General features: G+C 47.6%; 1 protein-coding gene across 1 annotated transcript; it reads right to left on the bottom strand.

Annotated features, from left to right (window-relative positions):
* Nucleotides 1-5,402: 5,402 nt before the first annotated feature.
* Serpina12 (serpin family A member 12) lies at nucleotides 5,403-13,395 on the bottom strand. The gene is made up of 4 exons (XM_055592758.1): nucleotides 12,762-13,395; nucleotides 10,539-10,809; nucleotides 6,811-6,958; nucleotides 5,403-5,594 (listed from the first exon to the last, which is right to left on the bottom strand). The coding sequence occupies exons 1-4, from the start codon at nucleotides 13,393-13,395 to the stop codon at nucleotides 5,403-5,405; spliced, it is 1,245 nt and encodes a 414-aa protein (XP_055448733.1).
* Nucleotides 13,396-15,192: the final 1,797 nt, after the last annotated feature.

Raw genomic sequence — 15,192 nt, 5'->3', positions numbered from 1 at the left:
TGTGTAGTAGGAGGCCAGAGCCTAGAGCCTGCAGGAACCCAGAAACTTTTCTGGAGCTTGGTGTCCTGAGGTTGGACCTGATGTTTCTCCCACTGTGGGGTTTCCTCCAGACAGGGACACCCAGCCTGTGGTGTTTGGGGGTCTGCAGTTCTGTCTGGGATAGCAAGTAGAACCCACAGACCTAGGGGTGTGGCTCCACCTTACTGGTGACTGGGCACCTGGGAGCCTGCAGGAACCCAGAAACTTTCCTGAGAACTTTTTGGGGGTTGCATGTCAGCTGAGTGCTCTGAGGTCAGACCTGCTGTTCCCTTCACTGTGGGGTTTCCACCTGACAGAGAAACTCAGTCTCTGGTGCCCTGGAGCCCTCAGTTCTGTCTGGGATGGTGAGTTGAGCACACAGACAGGAGTCTGTGCTAGTGGCTGCACACCCCACTCTGGGCTGGTGGCTGGGCACCTGCTGGACCCCAGGTCTTTTTCCAGGATTGTCTGGGTGACCCGAGGTCAATCCCAATCGCTTCCCACAATGTGGGGTTTTCTCTTGACTGGAAATCCTAGTCTCTGGTGTTGTGAGGCCCACAGTTCAGTCTGGGATTGTGTTCAGAGCACACTGGTGTGTTGTTCTGGGTTGGTGACCAAGCTCCAGGCAGGACCTGGGAACTCTTCCACAGCTTAGCTGGGTGACCTGAACCTGATTTAATCCCACATCGTGGGGTTTCCTCTAACCTGGGAAACACAATTTCTGGTGTTTTAGAACCTAGAGTTTCTTCTGCTGGTCACTGTGCAGACCCTGCTGTGCTGCTGGTCACAAAGAGTGTCCTCCCGGTGCCGCCATCTTGGATCTCTAGTACCTGGATTCTAACATCACATTCTTACAGTCAGAGGACAACTTGAGAGGGTCTATGCTTTTCCTTTTATTATGTGAGTTCTGAGGATTGCTCCTGATGACTCCAGGCATTAGATCTGATGGCAACTGTCTTTACTTGCCAAGCCATTTTGCCAGCTCCAATTTTATTTTATTTTTTAATATGAACCATTTTGAACATTAAAGTTGACCAAATGATACAGTTGGTTCAATTTAGGATTTTTTTGTACTCTATATGGTGGCAAAAATTCCCAATGTTGTTTTTTTTCCTAGGCTAGTGACATGTGACCTGTGTCACTGTTGCCATCACCTCTGCAATTGGGGAAAACAGCCTACACTCTGCAGGGGGCTGGTTTCTGAGCTGTGGTTCTCATAAGATGTCAGATGCTTCCAACTTGGCATGGGCTCATTGGTATGGAATGAAGGCCATCATAAGTCAAGGGATGCCTGTAACACAAACAAGGAAGTGGTTCAGCCATAATTGTGTTTGTAGATCAGAGATGAATGAAAGTTGGGAAACTGAGTGTCAATGGAGTACAGGCTCCATTCACAAGATGAAGAGCAAAAGTCGCCTGGGCATTGCTCCCCCCTAGTGTAAAAGCTGAGAACAACTGTGGTGAGCAGCAGGGCAGGGACCTCTCTCCTTGGGCCTGACTAGCACATTAAGAGATGATGGGATTAAGGCCATGCGGTTATGGCCCAGGTTTGTGCTTGGGAAGATTTCCCCAATTCTGATTTCATAGCTTCTGATACACTGTCTTGTTTCATAACAGATGCTGAGTTGAAGCCTGCTCATTCAAATTATACCTGGAAGGATGGCTGTTTTGTCAGCTGGGGGAAGGGGTCTTCTACACAAATGAAGAATGGGAGTTAAAGCTCAAGCCACGCAGGGAGTGTCTTGAAAAAGCAGGGCGGAACATTGGGATTTCTCACTGGTGGCCTTCCCTGCCAACACATCAGCCTGCCATTCCTGACACATCCCATGAAAATGACCTCAGCCCGGGCAGGTAAAACTATGGGATGAGCTGGCACAGACAGGAAGCCAGATTCCTGGTCCGGATCCTGCGTGTGCCAGAAGAGATGCTCAAAGGCTGTGCCAAGGCTTCCTGCACCCTGTGGAAGGCGTGCTAGATCATACCAAGGGGGTCTTTCTCATGGGGATTCTGGTGGACATTCTAAGGACACATCTCTGTCCAAGTCAGCTGTGTGTAGGCACCATACCACTGTGTGGGCAACACCCAGGTCCGTCAGTGCAGTAGACTTTGCAACACGAATCATCATTTAGCTGTTTAGGTAGTGAGCATCCCCTGCTCAGAACATTTGATCACGACCCCCCCCCCCAACTGCCACACACACATATCCTCAACACCTCCAGACAGCCACTCTTGCCTGCTCTGTTAAACTTCTTTGTTATATACCTTGTTTATTGTATGCCTCTCCAAATAGGCTAAAGCCTTCATGAAGATGAAGATATTTGTAGAATTTGTCAACTGGCATAACTCAAGTTCTTAGAACAATCCATGGTATAAAGTGAACAGATGGGTAGATGGATCAGTGAGAGGATGATGGGAAGGTAGATGGATGGACAGGTGGATGAATAGGTAAGTACTTGTATGGATGGATTAGTCAGTGTCTTGGGTAGGTGAATAGATGAATGAGTCAGTAGGATGGATAGGTTTGTGGCTTCATGGATGGGTGGATGGAGTGAAGGGTCAAAAGTTGGATAGATCAGTGAGAGAAATAGGTAGGTGGGTAGACACATACATAGATGAAGGGGTGGGTAGATGGACAAGGGAATGGATGGGTGAATGGAGGATGGATAAATAGAAGGGTCAATGGGGTAGAGAGGTTGGTGTGCAGGTAAGTGAACAAATGAGTCAGAGTTGGATAGATGGGTAATGGATGGACAGGAAAATGAGTGGATGGATGGACTGGTGCACAAATGGACAGTGAGTAATGCTCAGGGGACTTCCATTTGATCCTTTCTAGCTGTAGGTCTTTGGGCAAGTTATGTGGCTTTCTTAAGCTTAAGGTTTTTTTTTTTTCTTTTAATCGATAACATAGAATGGTTTCACCATCGGGGTTGGAGGGTTTGAAGAGCAGTGAGCACACCCATGTAGTGGAGGCTTCAAGAAATGACTAAGAGGCATTGATAAACATCAAAGTCAAACCCACGGATTCACTTGTTCATTCATTCATGAGGTCAGCCAGTCCACAACCAGGTGGGCTAGGGCCTTTGGGAAGATGGAGCTGGCGTTTCCTGGAAAGATGAGTCAAGCTCTGCAAGGCGGTGGTGGGAGTGAGCAGCACCCAGGCCGGGTGCATGGGATGGCTTGAGTAGACACAAAGAGGTGGCTCTGCAGCTGCTGTGAAGAAGGGGGTAGCTGACTTCCCTGGGGACAGACCAGCTATGCCAGTAGGCCTTCCCTTCCAGGGAACAGGGAGACTAGATGATGGCCAGCTGCCTGCAAAGGGGTGGCTGTGTGAAAGTCTCCTCTCAGCATCACCTACTGGGCACACACTTGGTTGCAGGTACTAGTCTGGGCTCTTGGATGCAAGGACATACAGTGATCTGTTACAGGGTCGTCTTTGGGGAAACGAGGTAGCTAGTACAGTCTCCCTGTGTGGGAAACAAGACCCCACCAACTGTTTCAGCGTCTTTGCTCAACTCTTCCTGCCTTAGTTTATTGCACCAGCTATTTGACTGCCATTTTGCTTCCTCATCCATGCTGCTTACTGCAGGGCCTTTGCACGTGGTCTTCTTGATGCTTGAGTGCCCCCACCCCGTCTCCTACTCTGACTTCTGTTTGGAAAAAAAAAATCAAACATATGATTTTTAGTGAAGTGTGAGCAGGTGGGTTGTGAAGATCAGAAACCATATTGAAAAATATTTAAGATAAGTAAGTCATTTAAAAAAGTTAGACCTTATGTCCAGTTTCTGTTTAGAAGACAAATTGGTATTTTGTGTCTAATTAACTGTGCTGGGTAAACATTGTAGTTTTAACTTCTTTTCTTTCATTTTTAAAATGCTATAAACCAAAGCCTCACACATGCTGGGCAAGCCTTATCCCAGTGGGCTCTATGATTGGAATTAGTAGCTGTAGCTGTGGTTGTCTCCAAATGTTATGTACCTGGGGAACCTTTCTGGGGTCCCCAAGTAGAATCAGACTTTCCTGTGAAGCTCTCCTGTGCCCCGGTCAGCCTTTCTTATGGTTTGTGGAGACTATAAACATGAACTTAAAGTTGAGTGATGACACATAGCTGTGAGTGTGGCTATTACCCCCACTGGGCAGTAACTGAGGAGCCAGGAGCCAGGCCCATGTGCCTCAGCCTCCAGCCCTCAGTGCGCAACTCTGAGAGTCCTTATATAGCACTCACTAAATGATTGCAGCTCACAGGGAAGGAGGGGGACCACTTGGACCCACAAGCCATTGTTGGGCATGGAAGTGAGCAGTTTCCTGGGACAATGGTTGCCTGAGCGATACTAAATAAAAGAGGACGGAAGCCCATAAACAGGTCATAAGGAGCTGGACATGAGGTGTTGAGGAGGAGGCCAATAGGGAGGAGGAGAGGCATCCCCATGAGAGTGTAGGGGTAGATATTTAGAGATGATAGTCTCAGGAAGCCACTCACAGCTTGAGGAAGAATGTCATCTTTCAGTCCAGCCCCACACTGTTGGCCTAGCCCTTGGTGCCCTCTGGTGGCCTGAAGTAGCCACTGCAGGGCCTGTTTTTTGCGGCAGGGCCTGTTTTCTGAGACAGGGCCTGTTTTCTGAGGCAGGTAGAGACTCCCATTTCCCAAAGTTTCAATTGTAGAGCCTGTCTTTGTCCATAGGCCTGAGGAGCCCAGATTCCTCCTCTTGTGCTGGGAAAAAATCAACAAAACTGGTAGTGATCCCCAGCTTCTCCTCAAAGCAGCCCTCTTCTAATGCTGGGCTGCTTTCCCTGTGTTCCCAGAGGCCTGGCTGGGGTAGCAATCACACCCAGACACCCTGTGAGGAGAGCCTTGTAGTTTATATGCCAGAGTTCCCAGCCTGGGACTCCCAAAGGAGGACAATTTCTGCTAGGCATTGGTGTCAGTTTTCTCGGAGCCTCACCAAGGAATACTGCAATCTTCATTTCAGAAAGGGAAGCAGGGGCTCCCAGCAAGGCATGTGACATTCCTAGCAACACCTCCTGTGGCTCCCGTCTTCCATAGAGTATGTACCAGAGAACAACCAGATGAGTCAGGTGAGGTGGAACTTAACAAGACACAAACGCACCCTGTCTGCTGGTCTGCTGGAGGTGAGGGCATACTAGGGGAAGAGTTTGGCTTTTAGTCCAGGAATGCTGATGGTTAGGGAAGGGACTACAGCAGGATACAGGGTGGAAAGCTCTGAGAGCCGACTGGGCTACTGGTTTAGGAAGCGGTGGGACACTCTGACTTGGAGTGTTGGGCCAGAGTGCACCTGAGGCCTCTCCTCTATACCAGGCAGGTGAAATGCTTCCAGACCTAGGAAGCAAGTGAAGTCTGAAACCAGCAGGAAATTCCCTTAATTCCTTTATTTCCCACTAGGGTCAGAAATCCTTGCCAAGAAGATCATGGAAGGTGTGGACTCCTCATAAATCATTATCAGGAAGGGCTTGTTAAACTTTATATCTACTGGGGTCTCCATGGGCAGTGTCTGGGCTCCAGAGCCTGCAGCCCCTTCTGTGCCCTTCTCGTCCATCTTCAGCTCAGCCTTGTGTATAGCCTGCGGAAGCAAGAGACAGTCAGTGGTTACCGAGGGGTCAAGGGAGTCTATAGCAGGTCAAGGATGGGAAGCCCTGAGAGGGAGGCAATTTGGCCACAGTTGCCCAGCATAGTTTTGTGGGTGGTGTTACAGTGGAAGTGAGGGAATAGGGCAGTCCAGTGGGGCTTGCTATCTTACCTGAATTTCAGGGGCTCACCAACAGGAAGGAGACAGAGATAGGGTGTGAAGTCTTACTTAGCTCAGTCCCTTGGGTAGTTGAACACCTGTGTCATCCTTCTCAGAGGGCAGGATCCCTCCCACAATCCCCTACCACAGTTTCCTCCCCAGCCGGTGGCGCTGTTTGGGGAAGTTGAGTAAGTGCTGCCTTGAGGAGGAACCCTGCCACTAGGGGTGGGCCTTGAGAGTTTAGAGTCTCCTCCCGCTTCCTGTTCTGACTCTGTGCTTTCTGTATGTGATGAAATGTGATCAGTCAGCTTCCTGCTCTGGCTGCCTGCTGTCAATGCCTTCCCCTTTAAGGACTGTTTGTCTGGAACCACAGACCATAGTAAACTCTTCTCTAAGTTGTGTTTGTCTGTGGTTCTTTATCACTGCAGCAGAACACTACCTAATACTCACTGATCTCTATTTCTGGAATCTTGCCCTTCCGTGCTCTTCTAACTCCCAAGCGGGTTTGCTAAATGTATAAAATATATAGTTAAAATTTCATTTACGATAAGCTATGGTTATGTCCAAGTATTAATAGGCCCTGTGAAATATGCTGGTCATACTTATGCTATAAAACAATTATGCAAATGTCTCTGAAATCCAAATTTAACTGAGTGTCTTATACTGTGTCTACTAAGTTCTGAAGACGTTGTCTACGAGGTCCTGTGGGCCTCTTTTCCTGCCTTAATATGCAGATTGCTATCTTGCTGCAGACCTCGGGGCATCTGCCTGTCTGTCTCAATGGTATACCTTAGTTCTTCTTCCTTCTCAGAAGGCTGTGAGATCTTAGAAGGTTCTGGTCAGATATAGCCTGGTTATGGATCTGATAAATGTCCCTGCACTTGATCAATGTGCAGTGCATTGAATCAACAAGTCTAGTTATAAAAAGTGGAATCAGAGGTTAAGGGGTGGTTCTCCTGGGATCACAGAGCTGGCTGCCCTGACAGTGGCTCTGGCTAAGGCTTCATGAGGACTCCTGAGTAGGAGGAGTGGTCCATGCAGGTGGGCTTACCTCTCCCACTTTCAGGCTGCGATGAGATGAGATCCTGGTGAGGTCACCATGCTCCTCAAAGATTTTGCTGATGCCCAGGCGTGAGAGAACCTTCTTCAGGTTGTAAGTAGCAGAGATGTGGAGCCTGGGCACCCACACTTTCATAACTCTGTGGAGTAGAGAAGGACAGTGGTGAAAGGAAGGAATCTCTGATCATCCAGGATGAGTTCCTGGAAACAAGGTGAATGAGACCTTTACCCTCTCAGCACTGTGGCTCATGGGTCTTTCTGTCCTTGGAATGAGAAAGTCTCAACTCTCTGGGATTCAAGATACTTCATACTCTCTAACTACATCCTGCTTTCTACCCACCCTGCCCCAGAGCACTTATCCTCTGGAAACATTGGCAATCTCCCTCCCCATGTTCATGATCTCCCATAGCAGGTAGACTGGGCTGTGCTGCATCCTGAGTCACATTAGACCCCTGAAAGCCTGCTGCTGCTAAAGAAAGCAGAGCCTGAAACATGAAGTCAGGCAGAGCTGATGTCAAGCCCACTGTGCCTCTAGAAGCCACACAGCTAGCCAGAGGACCTTAGTCTTCTGAGCCATGCACATGAGGAGAATCGCACCTGTGTCCTTGGGACCCTTCTCTACCATTACCTCTGGCTTGTTCCAGACTCTCACTAAGTCTTGTAACTCTTTAATGCTCATCAGTTCATCAGGCCTGATGACCACCCAAATCACCTGTGTACTTCTGTATTCATCCCACAAATAGTTTTAAAGCACCTATTATACACCTGATGAGGAGGACAGGAACAGGAATAGTCCTTGCCCTGTGTTCCAGCAGGGAAGACAGACAGTGAGACCAACACTTTCAGGGGGTGAGGAGGGTGTTTCTGAACATGTGGAGAATAAGATCCCATCCTACCCCCCACCCTTGTTCAGCTCCTGCACAGGCACACCTTTCTCAGTCTCTGACAGCTCCCGTGTGAGTCAAAATAAAAAGGGATCTGGTGTTTGAAGGGATGGGAACTGGAGCTGAGGATAGGAAGAGTTTCCTGGTTGATAATGTTGAAGGCTCTGTGCCCATGGCAGTCTCCAAAGGGTAAACCTAGATAGCAAAGAGCTCCAGGACTGAGCCCTGTGTCACTGGGCTCTAAGATAGGGATGGGGGAAGGGAGCTAACACAGGAGAGTGGCAAGCAGAGTCCTGGGAGAAGGTGTGGCTGGCCAGTGGGAAGGAGACATCCTGGTGACAACCCTGGACTGCGTAACATGGTCCTTAGTCACCCTGGTCTCTGGGAAGAGTTCAAACATCTGGCCAAGGGAGTTTGAGGCAGGAGACAGGTGTTTCAGAGCACTCAGTAGCAGAGGGGACCAAATGAACTGAGTGCCTGGAGAGGGTGAATAGCATCGGGAGTTTCCCTCAGGCCAGGATAGGGGGACAGGCTTACAAAGCCAGGGGTGGGGCGGGGGGGACACAGGTGCTTGATGTCTGCTGTGAATTGGTCACTACTGTGTACTGCTGGGATCCTAGACCCCAGGAGATGACTGCACGACAGGAAGTGTAATAGTGTCCTGGTGGCTGGTGACGACTCTAAAGAGAGCACAGACATTGCTGATGTCAGGAACAAAGAGCAAAGTTCTAGAGTGATGTTCCCAGGTAATGATAGGACACAGCATTTGTGTACAAATATGGAGTCTGTACAAATGTGGCAAGACTTAAGCTTTTGTCAATGACAAGGCAAAAAGCACAGGGCACATCAACAGATGAATAGATAAATAAAATTATATATATATATATATATATATGAACAGTGGAGTTTTCCTAAGCTTTTAAGAATGTGAGAAAATGGATGCAACTGGAGGTCACATTAAGTGAAAGAAGCCAGATTGAGGAAGACAAGTATCTAAACCCGTCTAATACAAGTATGGGTTGTACATACTTGTACATACAAGTGATGCATGCCTGTAAGCCCATCACTCAGAAGGTACAGGCAGGAAGATAGAGATCTCAGCGTTATCTCTGGGGAGTTCAAGGCTGTCCTGGGTTACAGGAGACCCTGCCATAACAAACAGAAAAATAAAAGGAGGAGGAAAAAATTCAAATATTAAATGTTTTCCTCTGTATGTGGGATATAGACTTAAATATGTATCCATGTACATATATGTGTATGTATTAGTGACACGGAAGTAGAAGACCAAGGGGTATCTGGTCCAAGGAAAGCAGAAGGGAGAATAAGAGATGGTAATGGGGAAAGAAAAAAAATGTCTCAAGTTTCTCTCAATTATGGAATCTAGATTCACACACCTATATCCACAATCACACGCGCAGTGAGTGTGTGACATGATACCATGGCACCATTTGGGGAAAGAAGGGGACTAGTGCACCCACATACACACATATGTATATACATACACACAAACATACATATATACATACAGATGTATGTACATACATATGTGCATATCTATACACAAAGATTTGTATGTATGTATATACATGTATTATGAAAATATCATCATGGAACCCATTATCTTGCATGCTGAGAAAAAAATAGTTTAACATTTCTAAATGAATCTTTAAAATGAAAACATGAAGAAGCAGTATTTAGACCAAACTTAAAAACAAAACTGTTCCAATATCATTCACTTTCTATATAGAATTTATGAATAAAAATTTGTAAACCTGAAAAAATAAAAGCCTCAGGCTGCTGCAAGTTGGATAGTCTCCAATCCATTCATACGGTGAGGGTAGGTATGGACCCATGAAGCTGAATAATGGAAAGGAAGATATCCCCAAACCTCAGCAGCTTTGTGCCTCTCGAGGAGGAAGCTTTCTGTTTCCGCCAAGGAAAATCAGAACTTTTGCCCTGGAACTCTGGGCAGCAGGCTTCAAATGGTGTGAAGACTCTGCCTTCAGTACACAAGCCAGGGTGGAGGAGCCTGGTGCCTGAATTCTGGTGTGTTCTACACACTTGGGAATCAGGGGTGTAGGTGGGAGAGGTTAGACATGCAACTGTTGACATGGTCCCCTCTGTTGGAAAAGGGTGTAGCCTTTCATCCTCTCCTAGGCCTTCCACCGAGGGGCAGGGCTGCAGGAAGAACAACCCATGCCCTCCTCTTCCTCCTCCCCCTTCTCCTCCATTGTCCAGTAAAGGAAGCTGAAGAGGTCTAGGCTCGACTCCCTGTCTGTACTTGAAAATGTCTTCACAGCTATCAGTCTAAGTGAGTTTGGAAAGTAGGGACACTGGCTCCTTGTGTGTGTTCTGATGAAATGAAATTCCCCCTTAATAGATGTGGGCCAGTTCACTACCCTGAGGAGAGGTGGGAGTTTCCTTTAGAAGAGGTGTGGTGTCTGCTACTCCAGGCCCAGAACGAGCTGGGAGACAAGACACATCTCACTTGTGTCCTTGACACACCAAGGGTCCATCCTTAAAGTTTCCTTCGTGCTAGAATCCGTCACTCCTCTTCCTTCCCTACAGCCTTGAAGCTGTACCTTAAACACTTAAACGGCACCTCCTCTGTGAAGGACTCCCTGATGGTCACCCTCCAGCAAGACTCCATGCCACACACTCCCGTCACTTCAGCGCATCACCCTCAAAGAGCCAGTGTCTCACCAACTCCTAGTCTCCTGCCCACTTTTCCAGAGTCCCAGAGAGGGCCTGGCTGGGCACAAGGTAGATGAAATGAAGAGAGTGTGAGGAAGACGGGAAGGAGAAAGAATCTCTATGGGCCAGGCTCTGACGTCACCTTTTTGAGAGCAGGCTTTTCCATTTGGCAAAGATGTCTGTCTTCAGGGCCTGCTCCAGTTGTTTCATTTTGCCGCTGTCGGGGAGGACGAAGGTGGCCGTGATGTTTCCTCTGTAGGGCAATTCTAGGATGGTGCAGGAGAGCTGGCTGTCATAGGCCATGTCATAGATGCCCTCATGGAACATCATGGGCACCTTCACGCTCTTGCCTTCCTCTACGAAGAACTGTCCCTCTTTGGTTTCTTTTGGATTGAATTCATACTGCCACCTGGCTTAGGAATGAAGACAGACAAAATGGCACAAGGGTCTGGAAGGAACAGAGGGAGGCTTGAGCCAGCTGATCCCTGGCCATCGTCCATGGAGATTTGGAGGGAAGTGATGCAGTGTCAGGAAGGGCTCATGCCGTCTCCCCCTCTGTCCCTGGAAGACCTCTGTGGGATGGACACAGGCCCAGGGACCCAGTTAAAAAGAGCCTGGAACTCATGTTGCAGGGATGTGAGGGACACAGGACATTACTCTAAGGCCAGCTGAAGCTCAGACAGCCATAGCTTGTATCTTAAGAGAGGGCTGGATTGCAGTTCCTGAGGTGGTTTTGTTTTGTGAGATTGAAAATGCTTAACTCAGTGTTCTGAAGCTACTCTCAGGAGAAAACAACAGAAACAATGTGCTGTGGGACCTTGCTGCAGAAATGTCTGCATCCTCTCTCTCTCTCTCTCTCTCTCTCTCTGTATTTATTTATTGTGTGTGCCCACACACATGGGTGTTGCAGCTGGAAGTTAGTGCTGTGTTTCTTCCTCTATCCATTTCCACCTTATTTTTTGAGTCAGGACTCCCTTACTGAGACAGATGCTCAGTGATTGGCTGGTCTGACTGGCCAGAGAGCTCCTGTCTGTGTGCCCTAACCCTGGGCTCTACTGTTATAGCTGCGTATCCGCTTGCCTGGGTCTTAATATGTGTGCTGGGATCTAGACTCAAGTCCTCATGCTTGTAAAACAGGGCATTTCACCACTGGAGCTACCCCTACTCTCAGGATCTCTGTTTTCACTTAGAGAATGCCATGACTTTGCACACAGTCACAGCTGTACCATTTCTAACCCGCTGTCCTTGGAACCTTGAGAGCTGACTCTCTAAGTCCAAATCCTGGCTTCACTGCTCTCAAAGGAAGACCTGGAGCCACTGTCGCAATCTCCCTAGATTTCATTCTTCAATTTGTAGAGTGAAGATATTAGCAAACATGTCAAAGGGATGTTTGGTGACTATCAGGAAGCAGCAGAGCCCCGCAGCCGCGTCTTCTGTGTGTTGAGTCAATGCTCATCTGGGTCATATCAGCACTGTTGTTATTGCTGCCCCTAATGTAGACACTGAGCTATTCCAAACTCTCCCTTAACCCTCTCTGGTTTGGGAAGGCTGTGGTTTCAGGCTGCCTCTGTCACTTTCCTTGCTCTCAGTAGTCACTAGTCTTCCTGTGGGATGTGGGGTCCCTATTTGGGACCATGTTGCTGAGATAAGTGATGAGCTTGCTGGGAAAAAGAGACTTAGCCTCTGCTTTTCTTTTCTTTTCTTTCTTTCTTTTTTCCCTTCATTTTGTCAACTTTTCCAAACCCTGTGTATATATGTGTTGTGTGAGTACAGATGTTGGAGAACATTCTTCCATATTCTTTTTCAGTCTCTCCTTTACATTAGCAAATCTCTGAAGACTGATGAAGGGATGAAGGCACCAACCAAAATGGTCACCACCACCACCGTCATCATCATCACTCTATTGACCCCCACCCCATGACTCTTCATTATGAAGCAGGGCGCATAGCCCTAGAGAAGTGGGTTCCAATACTCAATGACTAGTTTTGGAATTTGGAGTAAATAATCTCTCTCTCTCTCTCTCTCTCTCTCTCTCTCTCCAGTTTTTACATTTCTCTCTCATCTGAGAAGCAGAGACTCCAGCTTCTCAACCAAAGCAAATGAGGTCCATCGGCCACTATGAAAACACTCCCAGGGAGTAATCTAGACTTTGCAATGCTCACTTCCCCATCAGCTCCACTGTGAACCCCAGTAACTCCTTGGTGAGTTATCTATCTCAGTGTTTACTTTAAAGCCAGAGAGGGCAGAGTACTGGCCTGTTACTGACTCAGACATTCAGACACACGAAGCAAGGAAAGGACTGGGTCAAGTTTCTAACCCAAGTTTTACCTCTACCTTCCTCACCACGGCGTGCCCCTAGCCTTACCTCGAAAGTAAATGTAGTTTGCAAGAAGCATCACGGTGCCTGGGTCTATGCTTCTGACCAGATTGTTGATTCTGTTGTGTGTTTTCTGACTGACGTACTTGTTGATCTCCCTCTGAGCATTTTCTAAGTCCTGGAAGTTAGTTTGCATCATGTCCGCATCATACACAGTCTTAGCCAGTCTCAGGAATCTCTGCCGGGGCCTCAGCTTCTGGTCCATAAACAAGGCATTGCCCAGGTTCATCTTGATGTCCTGTGTCTCCTGGTTGAACTTCTGCAGAAGGTAGTAGAAACCTGAGTGCATGTCCCTGTCCGGCATCCCCTTGAAGTTGAAGCCTTCTTTGATTTCTTCCAGAGTGGAGTTCTGAGCCCCCAGAGACAACATGGAGAAGGCAATTGAGATGCTCAGTGGAGAGAAGAAAATATTCTGCCAAGGAGCATTGCTAGCCAGCTTCCGGAGTAACTTGAAGCCAAATTGCATGTTGCGTTGTGCGAGCACTAGGGCGTCCTTCTTGCCCCTCCACTCTTGCACCTTGACTGGAGACTTATACATATCTGGAGCATCTCTAGCCTGCAGGAGACCTTTCACACTGAGGAGACCTGCCAGAAACAGGCCCAGGCCCATCATGAGGTTCATCGTCCTTGGAGATTAGCCTGTTGAGCAGGAGATCTGAGGTTAGTATGACAAGAGAACCCCAGGGCTCCTGTCTTAGCCACCAGAAAGAGCAGTGGGAGAGGACAGTGGCAGTGGGGGTGCTAAGCACCATTGCCAAGTGCTTTGAGATTTCTGATAGTATCTAATCTTTGCTATCTCCTTGGGGACTAGAAATTATTGTTCCCATGTCTTAAGTGAGAGATAAAAACATAGAACACTCCCTTTATTTTTTTTTAATATTTATCTATTTATTATTCTGAGCCAACATGAATGTGCATGTTTTATACAAACACACACACACACACACACACAGAGCACAGCATACATGTAAAGATCAAAGGACAATTTGAAGGAGTTGGTGTCCCCCTTCTACCATGTGGTCCTAGGGCTCAAACTCAGGTCATCAAACTTGATGGCAAGGGCTAATATCTTAATATCCCACCACTCCTGCTTTTGGGCCTCTCTTTCTCTTGCTTATTTGCTCTCTCTCTCTATTTTTTTGAGACAGGGTTTTTCTGTGTAGCCTTGGCTGTCCTGAACTTGCTTTGTAGACTTGGCCAGCCTCAAACTCACAGAGATCCACCTGCCTCTGCCTCACTGAGACCTCAGATTACAGGCTTGAGCCACTCACCCAGTTGGGCCCTTCTGTCTTGCTTTGTGTATATGAATGCATATATGTTGTGCATGAACATATACACAGGCGTGTGTGTATGTGTGTGTGTGTGTGTGTGTGTGTGTGCATATCCACACATGTGAATAGGAGAGGAAAACCTTGGCTATTAGTCCTTCCCTTCCACCTTGTTTGAGATAAGGTCTCTTGTTGCTCATTGCTGTATAGACCAGACTAGCTGGCCCAGGAGCTTCTGAGGATTTTCACAGTTCTGCCTGGCATTTTTGCCACAGGACACTGAGATTTAAAATGTTGGCTACAGTCTCTTTCTTTATGTGGGTTCTGAGGATTCAGACTCAGGTCTTCACCCTTGCATGGCAAGTGCTTTACCTACTGAGCCATTGTTTCAGCCCTCTTTATGTTAAGGTAGTAATGTCTCAGTATCTTTGAGGACTCTCTACACCCCACAATAAGAATATATTGCAGCATGGACTTGGGACTGTGAGCATGCCAGAACAGCACTTCATCTTTCTGTTACAACTGTCTCATGAGTGTGATGGGTCACTCAGGTCATTCAGTGACTTTCCTGGGGACACAGAGACCCATAAAGAATGACTGCTTTAATGACATAGCCCCAAACCTGAACCTAGGTATGTCTCCCATAGGTAGATGGAGAGAAGAGACAGAGATGAAAAGAGAAATGGAGAGTTACATCTAAGACATCTTGTGTCCTTGAATCACCCTTTACCTGGTACAACCTGCCTCCATTTTCCCAAACCAGGCCAGTAGATTTCCACCTTGGAGTTGGTTGGCTTGAGGTGACGTTGGTTTTCTGACTAGTTCTCAGAGGTCAAGCTATCTGGAGAGGGTCCTATGGCCTATAGAACATGAGTACCTTCCAGAGAAGAACTCCAGACTTCAGCAACCCTCCCTTTAGCCTTTCTAGGAAAGGGGAAATGGTGTCAGTGAAAACAAAAGCCAAGCCTGGTGTCTGGCTCAGGACCTGCTTCTCCTTGAGTTTTGAGTGCTTGGCCCTTTGGTCCTTGGTTGGCCCTGTGTTTGGTGAAACCTTGAACTCGGTGTTGCGACTAGTGGGTGGGCCTTCGTGCCTTTAATTCCCTGCTTCCTTCCTTCCTTCCTTCCTTCCTTCCTTCCTTCCTTCCTTCCTT

The sequence above is a fragment of the Psammomys obesus genome, unplaced genomic scaffold, assembly GCF_907164565.1.
Source record: "Psammomys obesus unplaced genomic scaffold, mPsaObe1.curated_primary_1811, whole genome shotgun sequence".
Taxonomy (NCBI): Eukaryota; Metazoa; Chordata; class Mammalia; order Rodentia; family Muridae; genus Psammomys; species Psammomys obesus.
This window is presented reverse-complemented; position numbering and strand designations above follow the sequence as displayed.